This window comes from Moschus berezovskii, chromosome 11 (genome assembly GCF_049115385.1).
Source record: "Moschus berezovskii isolate FMDL1 chromosome 11, NW_MosBer_1.0, whole genome shotgun sequence".
Taxonomy (NCBI): Eukaryota; Metazoa; Chordata; class Mammalia; order Artiodactyla; family Moschidae; genus Moschus; species Moschus berezovskii.
In genome coordinates, this window is record NC_142470.1 from 6605676 (window position 1) to 6621053 (window position 15378).

Sequence of the window (15378 nt, forward strand, 5' to 3'; positions counted from 1 at the left end):
AACTGGACAAAAACCTAAAACTAGCACACCACTTGTGTGCTAGTTACAAAAGACACACCCAGCTCATTCAGTGCAGAGAGGTTGAAAGTAAAGAATGGAAAATGACAGACCATGCCGGAGTCAACTAGAAGCAAACAGGTGTGAGAAAACTGACTTTCAAGCCAAATAACCGCCCCCTCCCCCGACCGCCCCAAACTATTCAGTTCAAAAGGATCAACTTCAGGGCTTCCCTGGTGGCTCAGTGGTAAAGAATCTGCCTGCCGATGTGGGAGACATGGGTTCGATCCCTGGTCCAGGAAGATCGCACATTCCATAGGTCAACTACCCCATGCACCACAGCTACTAAGCCCGTGCTCTAGAACCCACGCCTTGCAACAAGAGAAGCTACTGCAATGAGAAGCCTATGCACCGTACCTGGAGAGTGGCCCCACTCCCTCAGCTAGAGAAAAGCCCACGCAGCGGTGAAGACCCCACTTTGTTGCTGTTTAGTCACTAAGTAGTGTCCGACCCTTTTGCAACTCCTTGAACTGCAGCACGACAGGCTCCTCTGTCCTCCACTATCTCCCGGAGTTTGCTCAAATTCACGTCCATCGAGTCGGTGATGCCATCCAACCATCTCCTCCTCAGTCGCCCCCTTCTCCTCCTGCCCTCAATCCTTCCCAGCATCAGGATCTTTTCCAATGAGTTGACTCTGCATCAGGTGGCCAAATTATTGGAGCTTCAGCATCAGTTCTTCCAATGAATATTCAGGATTGATTTCCTTTAGGATTGACTGGCTTGATCTGTTTGCAGTCCAAGGGACTCTGAAGAGTCTTCTCCAGCACCACAATTCAAAAGCATCAGTTCTTCAGTGCTCATCCATATGGTCCAACTCTCACTTGACTACTGAAAAAAATCATAACTTTAACTATATGGACCTTTGTTGGCAAAATGATGTCTCTGATTTTTAATATGCTGTCTAGGTTTGTCATTGCTTTCTTCCCAGGGAGTAAGCGTCTTTTAATTTCATGGCTGCAGTCACCATCCACAGTGATTCTGGAGCCCAAGAAAATAAAGTCTGTCACTGCTTCCACTTTTTTCCCTTCTATTTGCCATGAAGTGATGCGGCCAGCTGCCATGATCTTAGTTTTTTGAATGTTGAGTTTTGAGTCAGCTTTTTCACTCTCCTCTTTCCCCCAGTTGCAATTAGTTTTGAATAAAATCTGTTTTTACTGCTTTAAAAAGAGAAAGAATGTAGCTCTAAGTAACACATAGATTAAAGAAGAAAGCATCATAGATATTAGAAAATATGTGAAACAGAAGTTAACACACCTACATTTGGGGATGTCATTAAAGCCAATGCTCATAAAGGGAAATGGACAGCTTTCAATACATATTAGAAACAAATTGAACCGAAGAAGATAGAAAAAAGGAAATGAATAATAAAGGAAAGGGTACCAATTAATGAAATAGAATCTCATATTCAACAGAGAGGAAGAACAGATCCAAAAGTTGGTTCCTTGAAAAGATTAATAAAAATGATAAACTTCTGGAGAGATCTGGAAGAGAGGAATGGGAGATAATGACTTTAAACCCCTCTTTTGAGAAGTTTTGCTGAGAAGTAGGGCAGTAGTTGGAGGTAAAGGTCATGAAGTCCAGAGACAACTTGTGAACCTGTGGATGAGCATACAGTTTGTGCCACGTCCCTTGCGTCTACTGCGTTGTCAGACGGATTCTTTACCACTGCATTACCTGGGAAGGTCACATACTTGTTGAGCATCTATTGTGTGCCAGGTGTGGTCTGGCCACTGGGGGTGTATCATGTTAGCAAAAGGGCTTGAGCCCAGAGAGCTTCTCAGAGAGCTGCTGTTCTAGGAGGAAGAGATGGACAATAAGCAATAAGCATAATAACAAGAGATGTAGTGATGGGAAGTAATCCATGCAGTGGAAATAAAAGAAAGTAGAATGATGTGACTTCCCCAGTGGTTCAGTGGTTTAAGACTCTGAGCTTCCAACGTTTGGGACCCAGGTTCAATCCATGGTCAAGTCAGCAAGATCAAACCAGTCAACCCTAAAGGAAATCAACCCTGAATGTTCATTGGAAGGACTGATGCTGCAACTGAAGCTCCAATACCTTGCCACCTGTTGTGAAGAGCCGACTCATTGGAAAAGACCCTGATGATGGGGAAGATTGAGAGCAAAAGGAGAAGGGAGCGGCAGAGGATGAAATGGTTAGATATCATCACTGACTCAATGGACGTGAGTTTGAGCAAACTCTGGGAGATGGTGAAGGACAGGGAAGCTTGGCACGCTGCCGTCCATGGGGTTGCAAAGAGTCAGATACCCCTTAGCGACTGAACAGCAATGAGAGAAATAAGATCCCACATGCCACATGCTGCTGCTGCTGCTAAGTCACTTCAGTCGTGTCCGACTCTGTGTGACCCCATAGACGGAAGCCCACCAGGCTCCCCCGTCCCTGGGATTCTCCAGGCAAGAACACTGGAGTGGGTTGCCATTTCCTTCTCCAATGTGTGAAAGTGAAAAGTGAAAGTGAAGTCGCTCAGTCGTGTCCGACCCTTAGCGACCCCACAGACTGCAGCCTACCAGGCTCCTCCATCCATGGGATTTTCTAGGCAAGAGTACTGGAGTGGCTTGCCATTGCCTTCTCCGACATGCCACATAGCGTGGCCTATATATATATATATAAAGAGCAGGGTGTGTGGACTGGGAGGACAAGTGGGTAGAAGGCTCCTATAGAGAACAGATGGCTCATGGTGCCCATCAAGTGGCAGCAGGATGTGTGGGCTCAGAGGCCAGCAGGCAGGTGGAGGGGTGGTGAAGACAGAAATTCTCTTGCACTTATTTCTGTATTTTGGTTAAACTATTTCCCATGACCCGCAATGCAGTTGGTGTCATTGGTCTTGTGCTGGGTGATTAGTGTAGAGTTTCTTTTGCTGCAGTTCAGTGAAGTTGTCCACCCCACCCCCAGCCCCCCGCCTGGCAGGGAGTCATTTGCTCTAAATCTAACAGAGGCATTAACTTGACCATGTTCTGCCCCTTCTCTTTTTCAGAGACGCCATCACAAAAATGAAAGACGTCTACCTAAAGAATCCACAGATGGGAGACCCCGCCAGTTTGGATCACAAATTAGCAGAAGTCAGCCAAAATATAGAGAAACTGAGACTAGAGACCCAGAAATTTGAGGTAGGAAAAAGCTGTTGTGGAAAAGCTTTGTCGGGAAAAATAAACAGAAGTAGGTGTGGGGTCATGGGACGCGTGGGGTTGTAGAGCACCAGCCTTTCCTTCCCCGTGAGGGATGCAGCTGGGAAAGTCAGGTGTTCCACGAGTTATGATGAAAGGAAAAAGACACTGTCATCCGTTTGGTGTTCTGCTTTTCAGCGAATCCTATTTTAATGGTGTCCCCTAAAGAGGACACTGTTTAAGGTTATAGTTATATACGGGTGTTGTGGTTTTTTTTTTTCATTTAAGTGTTTCACTTAAACTCACTCAAGTTGTTTTGTTTCACCTGCCGTTGACAGTGGGTATAATTGGGAGTATACAGTTGTCCATCATCTCAGTGAATCAAAAAGACAATTTCGAAAGCCATTAATATTTGTAATTGTCTTGCAGGGTCTTTGTCTGGCTTTGGTATCACTGTAAACATTTTCAAAATATATTCTGGATGCAAATTCCTTTTCATATCTATGATTTGCAGATATTTTTTTCCATTCTGTGGATTGCTTTTCTACTCTCTTCAAGGTGTCCTTTGAAGCACAAAAGTTTTGTTTTGTTTTTTGACCATGCCACACAACTTTCAGGATCTTGGTTCCCTGACTAGGGATTGAACCCCGGGCCCCAGCTGTTAAAGCACCAAGTGCTAACCACTGGACTGCCAGGGAACTCCCAAACCATTTTAATTTTGATGAAAGCAATTTATCAGATTTTTTTTCACTTTGTCACTTGTGCTTTTGGTGGCATAACTAAGTAACCAGCACCTAAGATTACAAAACTTTATGCTTATGTTTTCTTCTCAATGTTGTAGTTTTCCCTGTTATGTTTAAGTGTTTGGTTCGTTTTGAGTTAATTTTTGTACATGGTTACAAGTACAGGTCCAGATTCATTCTTTTTTAGTTGTCCCAACACCATTTGTCAAAAAGACCTTTTCTCTCCTTGAACTGTCTTGGCTGTTCAAGACAGCTTGTAACTGGCTGTTACAAGCCAATTAATCATAAATAAAAGGGTTTATTTCTGGGTTGTGGGGGGGAACCATTGAAATATGTTATTGTTGTTTCTTTTTTTTTTTGTTATTTTTTTTTGTTATTGTTGTTTCAAAGGACCCATTATCGAAAGATGAAAGCCAGTAGGAAACACACAGGAGATTTGAAGAAGAAACACACATAATGAATCTTTTAAGCTGTGAACAAAAGGCTTCTCCCCCACCCCTAAAATGTAAAGACTAGAAAAATAAATTAGTAACTGATCATTCTGATCAAAATAGATTATTTCTAGCCATGAAAAGCCAAATATGACTTTTTCATTCTTTCTAGAATCTGTCAGTAAGTTATATATTGGTTGAGATTTTAGAACCTAGAAATGTCCTTTTCTGGTCATTTGGATTCTTTTGCCATTTTTACACTATTTCAAAGGTTGCTGAAGAAAATTTGATCTACTTTGATTTCCTGTGTACAAGGTTTCTTCACTATTAAAAAAAATATTACACTCCTAACAGGGGGCAGATAAAGGGAAGTGTGGCTTTTAAAATGAGTCACTGCTTAAGTGTGACAGGACCCTCTCGGTTCCCAGTGTGATGTGGTCACAGAATATTTGGAACCAGGGGGAACTAGATGGCGACTTATCGGAAGTCATACAGCTGCTTAAAAAGCCTGAGAGTCGTGGGGACTCTGCTGGTGGTCCAGTGGCGGAGACTCCAATGCAGGGATGCAGACATGGGTTCAGTCTCTGGTCTGGGAACTAAGATCTTATATTGATGTTGTTGTTTAGTCGCTCAACTGTGTCTGACTCTTTTGCGACCCCGTGGACCATAGCCCACCAGGCTCCTCTGTCCATAGGGTTTCCCAGGCAGGAACACTGGAGTGGGTTGCCATGCCCTCCTCCAGGGGTTCTTCCCCACCCAGGGATCGAACCTGTGTCTCCTGCATTGGAAGGTGGATTCTTTACCGCCGAGCTACTAGGGAAGCCCTAAGACCCCACATGCCACACAATAAGTAAAGGAATGAAAGCCCGAGAGTTTAAGACAGGCCGGTGTCCTTCTGTCACTTTGTGAGCAATGGTTAAGTGTAAGTCTGCTTGCGCGTCTCCAACTTTGCCTTCAAGTGTGTTTATAGAGTCAAGGTGAACAGACTGGGGACTCCTCACCCCCGCCACATGGTCCTTCTCCAGTCTGCCCCAGTGACCAACCAGCAGCCCAGACTTGGGGCCTGAACCCTGCTTGGTCAGGCCCTCAGCTGAGCTCAGAACAGAGTCTTTCCTGATTTCTGTTTGCAGGCCTGGCTGGCTGAGGTCGAAGGCCGACTCCCAGCCCGCAGCGACCAGGCCCGTCGGCAGAGTGGGATGTACGAGGCGCAGAACGCCCCCTCGGTCAACAACTGCGCGCAGGATCGGGAGAGGTACAGTATCTGTACAGCGCCTGCTTGGGTTTTGGTGGGGTTTTGGCTTTGTGTTTACTGCCCGGTTCTGGAATCAGAGACGAGCACAAGGTCCTTGTTAGGTCCCGTGCACCTGTGGTGACTGGCCTGTGGTTTTTCCCACAGTGCAGCTGTCATGCGCTATGGATGGTGCTGGAGCCTGCGGGGTGAGGGGGGGTCCCTGGTTACAACGCTCCGGAGTTGTTAGCACTTGGCTCTTGCGGGGGCTGCATTCGAGCCCTCGCTGGGGTCAGTTGCTATAGTTGCTGTGTGTTTTGCTTTCTTGAGCAGCCCCGATGGCAGTTACACGGAGGAGCAGAGTCAGGAGAGTGAGGTCAAGGTGCTGGCCACAGACTTCGACGACGAGTTTGACGACGAGGAGCCCCTTCCTGCCATAGGGACGTGTAAAGCCCTCTACACGTTTGAAGGTAACACCGACTGTCTGTGTCCCTCTTCTCTAGACTTTCTTTTGACACCTTCAGAACCTTCCTTTCAGGAAGAGGCTTCAAAAGAACCTTCCTTCAAAAGACCCCTTTCTTCCTCTTTCGTTCTGCTCGCAGTACTTGTCATTCTGATTTCTTCCTGGTTGAGGGCTGTGTATTTTGCCTTTGGGTCCGGACTATTGACCAACTTTCAGTGAGCTTGATCGCAGCAGATAGTATGGAATAATGATTATTTCATTCACACGCCTTCAATACTTATGGAGCTCCTGTCTTGTAAAGACCCCTGAAAGCGTGGGAGGCAGGTGGTATGGTCCGACATCCACCCTGGGAGGAAATAAAGCAGACAGACATAGAGGAGGGTTCAGCAGAAGAGAGGGACAGAGTGATGGGGGGGTCCACATGAGGATACGATCCCTTCCCTGAGGGGATTTATTTTTTTTTATTTCTGGCTGTGCTGGGTCTTCATAGCTGCTCACAGGCTTTCTCCAGCTGCGGTGAGTGGGCGCTCCTCTCTCGTTTTGGTGCAAGGGCTTCTCATTGTGGTGGCTTCTCTTGTGGGGCACTGGTTCCAGAGGGCACAAGCTTCAGTAGTTGTGGCTCTTGGGCTCTAGAGCACAGGCTCAATAGTTGTGGCGCACAAGCTTAGCCCCCTCTGTGGCATGTGGAATCTTTCCAGACTAGGGATCGAACCCATGTCCCCTGCACTGGCAGATGGATTCTTATCCACCGAACTCACCATGCTGCAGGGTGTCAGAGGCACGGGCACCACCAAGCACGGAGCAGGAAAGGCATGGGGTTTGTGTGCTTGGAGCTCAGGTGTCTTAGGGGTCATCATGGGATATAAGACGAGGAGGGGCTGGAGCCAGTGTGGGGGATGGGTAAGAGAAACACTTGGCTCTTATCTGGCAAACATCAGGCCCTCCAGAAAGTGTCTGAGCAGGTTATTGACACAAGCAGAGCTGTGCCGTAGACATTTATTCTCATACGTGTGTGATCAGTGAGAAGACAGGGTAAATGCTTAGGAAGCCTAACCTCGTGGTTCCCAAACTGATGAGCCTTGAAGCAGTGTCCCGCAGGATGCAGGTAACGATGCTGTGAAAGAAGCAATCGGAGCTCAGATCGTTTTCAGAAACCCTGGGATAAATGAACTTCTTTGCTGTAAGACTTTTTTTTTTTATCCTTGCCTCTTTGATTTGCAGGATCTGAGTTATCCAATCAGCGATCAAACCCATGCCCCCTGCAGTGGAAGGGCAGAGTCCTAACCACTGGACTGCCAGGAAATTCCCTTTACGTAGGACTGTTAGAGCCTTTGATGAACTAACGTTCATTGTGACAAAACAGAGAAGAGAAACCCCAGGTTCAGTGCTCCCAGTGCAACTTCAGGTCCACACCATCCGTCTCCCGCTGCGTCCACAGTTTCTGCTGTTAACAGCCCCCTAAGCAGTCTGCCTTTCCAGACACTGCTTGGGCGGTGGTGACTAGTCTTTTGAAATTATCTCAGTGAATGGTGTTGGGGGCCTTGATTAGGAGACAGATGGATGCAGAGATGCTGCAGCCAATAAAATGCTCAGATGCGCGGCCAATTGGAAGTTGGAAACAAAGCGGGGAGGAATCCACAGCTGATCCCTGAAGCTGCGTTCCTGGGACAATGGAGATGTCCGCTGAAATGGGAAAGTGGGAGGAGGATCTAGTTTGGGAGGCAAAACAGTGAGTCCAGGTTCACCCCAATTGTGCCCCAGGTGCCCAGGCACCATCAGGGTGGAAATGGGCTTCAGAGAGAAGGCATGGTGGCACCTAAGCCTCAGATAAGAACCAGAACGGGAGAAAGAAAAGTGGGGGTGCTGTGTAAAGAGGTGTCGTCAATGCCACAGGAGCACCCTCAGGGGAGGGCGGAGAAGAGGACCTGAGGTCTCCAGGGGCGGTGCCTCCTATTCTGGGAGGCAGGGGAGAGGGCTCCCACGGGGAACTAGAGAAGCGTCCTCGAGATGCAGGGTGAGCACCTGGCAGCTTGCGGACGGGAGGAGAGTGTCCGTCTTTTCTCCAGTTGTTTCACTGCAAGACTCGCCGTCCGCTCCAATCCCGGATTTGACAGGAAACCTGAACTACTCTGACTTTGCTTTTTCAGGTCAGAATGAAGGAACCATTTCAGTAGTGGAAGGAGAGACGCTGTATGTAATAGAGGAAGACAAGGGCGACGGGTGGACCCGAATTCGGAGAAATGAAGATGAAGAGGGTTATGTTCCCACTTCCTACGTCGAAGTCTATTTGGACAAAAATGCCAAAGGTGCTAAGACTTATATTTAATACAACTTAAAAAAAAAACAAACTTTAAAATTGGAGTTGTTTCTCCCCACAACCATGACTGTTACAGGCAGTTCTTCGAAAGACTCGATGGGGAGCATCACAGTGCGTGTTTCTCTTAGGCACAAGGTGGATGTTCAGGCATCTTAGACCTGAATTTCCTGGGCTGGTTTTGATGATGATTCAGTGTCACTTGCTCATGACATTTTCCGTGGAAAGCTGCCAACTGCCAATTTACAACGGTGTCCTTTGAAATCTGATAAACATTTCTTCTTGGGGCAGCGACTGTAGATAACCAAAAAGTTGTCTTCTAGCTTCAGATTCGTATTCCTGAATCTAAAAGTCCACGCACGTCCTAGGGGTGTGGAAGACTTCAGCTCTCGTTAATATCTAGTATCTGCCAGAAGGTGAACCACCTTAGAATGTTACATTTTGTAACTTCATAAACTGTTTGTTAAGTTTTACAGTCATTCATTTTGGAGGAAGTCATCAATAAAGAATAGCGTAAGTAAAGAATGATGTTGGTACCAAAAGTGTGTACATTTCCTTAAACATGTTTAAGATCATTGTTAGAGCACCGTGTTATCCGGTTATGTCGATATGATCCTAAACAACCAATTGAATTATGGAAAATTTTGGTCTTTCAACCAGTTGATTTTCACATATAACTACTGCTCTTTCTTTTGCCAGTTGACAGAGGTGATCAGATGTGCCAGAGCTGTTTAGATAAATTATGTAAAAACAGCTCTCTTCATTCTGTTCTGTTGGAGGTTTTTTGTGCCCAGTGGGACTGTGAATAGACCCTTGTAAGCAACACACAGACCCCAGCACATCACTTTTTAAGGTTCTTTTGGTTTGTGTTTTAATCATTGGCATCGTTAAGACCCAAAGTGTATATTTACTGAAAATCGTTTTAGAACTTCTAGATCCTTTTATATAATAACCATAAAGTGGTTTCACCATCTTAAAGGAATCTGAGTCACATGGGGATTTGCATTTTTAAATTGGCAGGCTGGGTAGTGAAATTGGTGACATGCCCAATGGTTGTGCTTATGTCTAGAATCTTCCCTGAGATCACATAGAACCAGCTAAAAATGAGTCAGAGTAAAGGTATAGGATTGAAATTCTCTTTTTCTTTGGCTTTGAAATTATTTATTCATGTCCTTCCTACTTTTAAATAGGAAATCAGCTCCTTGCTTCTACACTGTGGACTCCTTAGAAAGTCAGGTCAATTTGAAGCTGATTTTAAAACTGACAGCAATGCATTATGGGGTCTAAGACCTGGCAGGAGTTAAGGCTGCTTGTGGCAGATTCTAGCAGAAAGTTCTTTTGCATTTCCCAAGGGCCACACCATTATTCTTGCCTGGAGAATCCCCATGGACAGAGGAGCCCGGCACTATGGTCCATGGGGTCGCAAAGAGTCGGACACGACTGAGCAGCTAACACTTTAAGGGCCACCAAAATGGAATGTAGTAACCTTTACTTAATGACTGCCTGATTTTTAAAACACTTTTAATTTTTAAATAATCACAGATTGTCAGGAAGTTGCAAAGACAGTAGAGACATCCCCTTTATCCAGCTTCCCCAAGTGGTTGCATCTGACATAGTTGTGATCCAGTTTTTCCTGATCAAAAACAGGAAACTGACACTGGCCAGCCCTTTTTTTTTTTTTTTTTTTAGTATAATTTTGTCATTTAAATTTCTTTTGCATTATTATACCTTTGCTGCCGTAATATCGATAAAACCACCCATCCTGACCCCAGATCTCTCAGGAGAATCATTTCCGCTCTTCCTTTTAACTACCACAGCAAGGAAAATCAGGTTGCCCTTAACCCCTGGGGATTTCATGAACAGTAGGTGGTCACAGCCTTGGGCATGTAACCAAGTGAATACCGAAGATGTTAAAACCCAGGATGAACTCATTTCCAGACTGTGAAGTATTGGAGAAAACAAACTAGACACTGAAAAAAAGTCTTAAAATGAGGCAAGGCAACATTAGGCTTTTTAAGGCTTGATTTGGAAAGCATGGCATGCCATGAAGCTGGTTGATTTTTGATTTATTTGTTTGTTCCTTTTGCTTTTATTCCCGTCCTGTTTAGAGCTGTGCAAATCTAGTTCAGGAAATAACTCAACTGTCTTTTGGATATGGGTGGGGTGATATGGGCACATAAATTACGATCATTATTTTAGCTTGTATGCCTCAGTACCTTCAACCAGATGAATCTGTGTCCTAGTGACTCAACAGCAGAAGATAGTTTTTAGTTTCAAGTCCATCTAAGTCAGTGTGCAAAGTATTAGCAGAAGTCTTGAAACAATTCCCAAAGAGTTGGGAATTTCCATTTCCACCCCCAAAGCACACTTTGTGTTCTTCTAACAGTTAATCTGTCAAAAGTAGCAAAGTCTCAGCTTGTGTATAAAGTTTTCTCCTTTTATGTAGAAATACACTTAGAAGCTAATAATGGATGTAGAATCTTTCCTTCCCTACCCTGTTCATAAGTCTGTTCAGTCTGCTCCACAAACACTGCCCTCCGTTTAAGCCCATCCCAGCCGGGTGGGGCTGCTGCTTTCGGATGCCTGCGACTCAAGAGGAGTTGTCTTACTGTCTTAATGCCGGTGCGCTCTTGTGTGTGTGTGGTGTCTGCCAAGTGACTATTTAATAACTGCCAAAATAGTTAGACTAGAGTAAGTTCCATTGGCCAACTGAATTGTAACTGTCCTCTTTTATGGTTTTGTTTTGTTTTTTTTAATTGCTCTCTGTGAAATATGTCCATAACTGCCCCCCCCCAATCTATTTGTATATACTGCAATAGAAAAACTAAAAGGATTACTTGAATTCGTTGTTTTAATGTTTTACTCTTTTATTTGTTTGTTTTATTGGTGATTCTGCTGCCTAATGACCTTTTTGTTTTTGTAACCGCTGGGGAAGCCGGAAGGACGGTTACACTGGTAGCTAGGTCCCCTGCCGGCTGATCCGCACTTGAGTTTATTGTAGCCACTTGGGTTCTGAGTAAGTTTCGTTTGAATACGGCCAACATGACTGCTTCCTCTCTCTTCCTTATCCTCCGAGAAAAGAATCTGTGTGGCACCTTGTAGTTGTACCCTCATATCTGCCTCTCTAATAAACGTTATATTTTTCTCAGTGTTGTGTATTTTAAATGATTTTTCTCCTCTCCGAGAAATTCTGTGTAATCCAAGCATTTAACCCTCTCGTCTTCAATAATGGGGAGTTTTCTAGCCAAATGCTTTTTTAAAAAAAGAAAAATTCTGCCCTTTCCCCTTGTTAAACGATGACGCCTGCTCCGTTCCTCACCCTGTGGGCACTTATGGGCTTCGGGAGTCTGTCTCTCGTTTCTCTTCTGTCCCCCAGATGAAGAACTTTCACTGTTTATTGCCGAGCAATAGGTTTTCCTTTTCAGCAGAGATGCTGCCTTTTACTGCCAAGGAACCGAGAGTGTCAGTCACAGAGGGAACCCGGTCCTTGGGCACCTGACATCTTTCTGGGAAGCTGGTTTCTTTGTCTCAGAGCTCGATTGATGGGAAAGATGAGTTGGGGGCGTGCGGGGGTGCACCGTCTCCTGGGTGCTTCCTCTTACCCCTGAAGGAAAGACTAGCTGCTCTGACTGCAGATAAAACCGTGAAAGTTCCTTATCTCAGATGTGCCCTGTGGTAACCACGTGCTCTAAAAATGCCCCCTCCCCTCGCCCTCCCCAGGGCGGTGCAGTCTGCCTGAATAGCGGAGTGCCCGCCCCTGACCTGCCAGCCCTCCACTCTAACTGCCTTTTTCTTTCTCTGTCTTTTGTGTTGTAGATTGCTAAAGGTGGTTCCGGGAGCCAGAGCCTCGGGGAGCCTTCCCAGGAGAAACCCTTCGGTCTGCTTGTCTCCACAGGCCTGAGCGCCCGTGAGCGCCCTGGGCCTAGGCTGCTGTGTGGCCCTGGGCCCCTCAGCCTGAAGTTGACATCCATCCCCACCTGCAGCTGCTTGCTTTCTTCTTTTCTTTCCTTTTTACAGCATGTTCCTAGGAGCCCGGCTCCGCCCCTGGCCCAGTCTGGCCGCCTCTTGGCAGGGGGAGGGCTGTCCCTGCCCCGCGACCTCGGTCCACCTGGCGCAACCCGGCCCGTCCACGATTCACACTGTGCCTTTCCGTGAAAACTTTGCCACTGGTCTCCCAGTGAGACGAACCGAATCTGGGCAAGGAGGGTCAGGCCTGCGCCCGGTGGACTGGGTGCCCAAAAGTCACTGATGTGTCCCTTATGTTAGAAAATACTCATCTTTTCCCAAGCCCACTGGGTATTCGGTGGTCCTCTCCTGACTATGGGCCCTCACCAGGTAAACAATCGGCCCTTGAAATGTTTCACGGCTTGAGTGTCCGTGGTGGACACACACGTTTTTGTTTGCGGTCCTGTCTTCAGTGGCCTAGAAAAGTCCACACCGGAAGTCAAATTCCAGCTCTTAGGCCAGTCCCGCTGTCTTGCCTGTGTCCCCTCACTTTTCATGGGGTCAAGGAAGGTCCCAGCCCACTTTCTCCCGTTGGCCACCCATCAGTAAGGACCGCGGGTCATGAATGAGCATCTTGCCTCTGCATTAGCTCATGGCCAAAGGAAGACTCTCCCCTTTCTGTGACCTCCAAGGTCCACACCTTAGGACTCCAGTGCTGTCTTCGCCAAAACCCCTGTGCTTCTCGTGGGCCGTCAAGTGATCCCGTGACTGCAGCTTCCACAGTGTACCATGTGCTCTCCAGGCCACGCAGTTAATCGAGTTTGTCTTTTGAGGTAAATCTCCTTCCTCTCGTGGATCTTTGAGGAAGACATGAGGTCCCGTACCCAGTGGGCCGCTCATGCCTTAGAGCAGCGTAGCTTCTCTACTTACCTGGTGCAGAAACAGTCAAGAGAAATCTTGGACTGCGGGTTTCTGTCAACAAGGATCCCACCAGAAGCCGCAAGGGTGCCATCAGGCATCTTTCGTGTTGTTCAGCTTTTGTGGCTAGACGGTCACCTCGAGCCTCTTCACTGCTTTGCCACACTTGCGAATCTAAGATGAGGAAATCTGACAGGAGCTGAAGGGACCGACTGGTACAGAGAGGACAGGTCCCAAGGGTTGTGCCTTGGTTCAGGGGTAGGAAAACGGTTCCTCTCAGCAAACCAGGGTTGACCACACACCAGCCTCAAAGCTGCTCAGCCAACCTTTGGTGACAGGAAACCACGAGGGAACAAACGCCAGCGTGAGCGGGGAAGAGGAAGTGGCTTCAGGTTGGAGCAGGCGTCGGGCCCCTCTCACTCCTTCCGCCCCAGAGTGAGCCTCTGCAGCTGTGGGCGTCCGGGGGCCCCTCTGTCAACCCAGGGGGCGGCCCCATTGTCCCAGGCTCCTCAGTCTCACGAGAAGACTGTCTTGGCAGATGACGGCGAAGCCAGGATGCCAAAGGACAGGAAGAGTCTGGGCGTCACCCGCTTCCCTGCAAACCGGCAGGCGCGTGGTTCCTACGTGCAGCCCCAGCGGCCCCACGTAGGGATGACCCATCAGGCGTCTCCAGGAACTTCTGAATTTCACCAAGTCAAGCTGCCCACTCTCCACTCCACAAGGATGCTAATTTTTTTTTTTTTCTTTAAGAAAAAAAATTGGATTCTAGAGCCTCGGGAATGCATGTGCACTGCATCTTTCATATTAGGGGTCAGGGTAGATTAACTTCTTCCAGTTTAGGGGGAAAGGTATAAGCTGCAGTAATTTGTTCTTTTAAATGTCTGTTTAACCTAATATGGACTATGCTGGTATCCTCTTGTATCCCCTGTGCCTTTCTTTTTCTCTGTACCACCTGCATCCAAAAAAGAATGGATAAGAAGTGCTTTTCAATGTTCACCTCGGTGTTTGCTTCTCTGCCAGTCTGTGTGGCTATGGGGAAAGGGGAGTGCTGTACCAGCTGGGGCTTAGTCAAGGAAATAAGTTATTATAGGCTAGTTGAGATTTATCATTTACTCTGGGAATCCTACTGTGAAATCGTCTATATATTATTACGAGCAGTTCACATAGAGTAGAAACATGGAGTCTGCCATGTGCTTTCTCAGCCTTCCCTCATATCCACTGACCATCATTTCTCCACGGATGCTAGAATATTGTTATGCCGTAAGAATGACTCATTTTTAAACAACATACTCTGAAAACAACTTAAAAACAGAAAGTGAGGAACTTGTCATTTACCCAGTTTTTCCTTTGCAGGACAGGAAAGAATAAAAAGGCATGGTAAGCTGGGATGGGATTTTCCTTTGGGCTTTTATCATGAACACCCTGAAGCTTTGGGGTTCGAGGAGTCTGTCTCTCCAGCGGTTAGTGCAGAGGCCTCAGTCCCTTTTGGTAACATCTGTAATTGCTGGGGAAAAGTTTACTGAACATGAAAAGGTTATGTGGATGCTAAGTATTTTTCCAGAAAAGTCAATTTCATACTTCCTAATGGCTCTGCCTCCTGTGCTTATATCATCAAAAGAAAAAAAAAAACAAACTTTAAAAAGTGATCCAGAATTCTATTTTAACCTGGTGTCCAGCGCCTTTAAACTTCTTGGTTTATCAGTGTGTGTTGCACTAATTCTAAACTTTGGAGGCGTTTCAGTGTTGTAACGGCCCACTGCCATTGTAAAGGTTCTGGAATTGTCCATTTGTCTCTAGAGATGGAATTAAACCAAATAAAGTGCTTCCATTGGAAGGCTTATATTGACCTTGTAACTATATGTTAACCCTCTAAATGTTAAATAAAATTGTAACTTCTGGCACGGTATCACAGGACTGCTTTGTTGCACAAAGAGGTGACCCCAGTCTTGGAAGCAATCTGAGTCCTCTGGGCTGGAGGCTGAGCTCTGATCAGGTCACTGATTTATGGTGTAAACTGGACACAAGTCCCGGCGCCATCTGCCTGGAGAGGGGCCTCAGACCCAGCCAGCTCGAAATTCCACCCTGGCCCACTGGGAAAAGCTGTCAGAGACCTTGGTGATGCGGGATTCAGGTTGACTCAGTGCAGAGTTCTGGGG

The 15378-nt window shown here is 46.5% G+C and overlaps 1 protein-coding gene across 15 annotated transcripts in view; it reads left to right on the forward strand.

The window, feature by feature from the left end:
- Positions 1–15120, forward strand: part of FNBP1 (formin binding protein 1) — a 140482-nt gene extending 125362 nt beyond the window's left edge. For 7 of the 15 annotated variants that reach the window (XM_055400963.2, XM_055400966.2, XM_055400967.2 and 4 more), the window contains 4 exons: positions 3051–3183; positions 5485–5606; positions 5913–6052; positions 8193–11507. In XM_055400963.2, coding sequence (XP_055256938.1) covers positions 3051–3183; positions 5485–5606; positions 5913–6052; positions 8193–8371 — 574 coding nt within the window. In that variant the 3' untranslated portion in view covers positions 8372–11507. Of the gene's footprint in view, positions 1–3050; positions 3184–5484; positions 5607–5912; positions 6053–8192; positions 11508–12175 lie in introns of those variants that run through there. The other 8 variants (XM_055400964.2, XM_055400968.2, XM_055400970.2 and 5 more) reach the window with 2 other exon arrangements.
- The last annotated feature ends 258 nt before the right edge of the window (positions 15121–15378 follow it).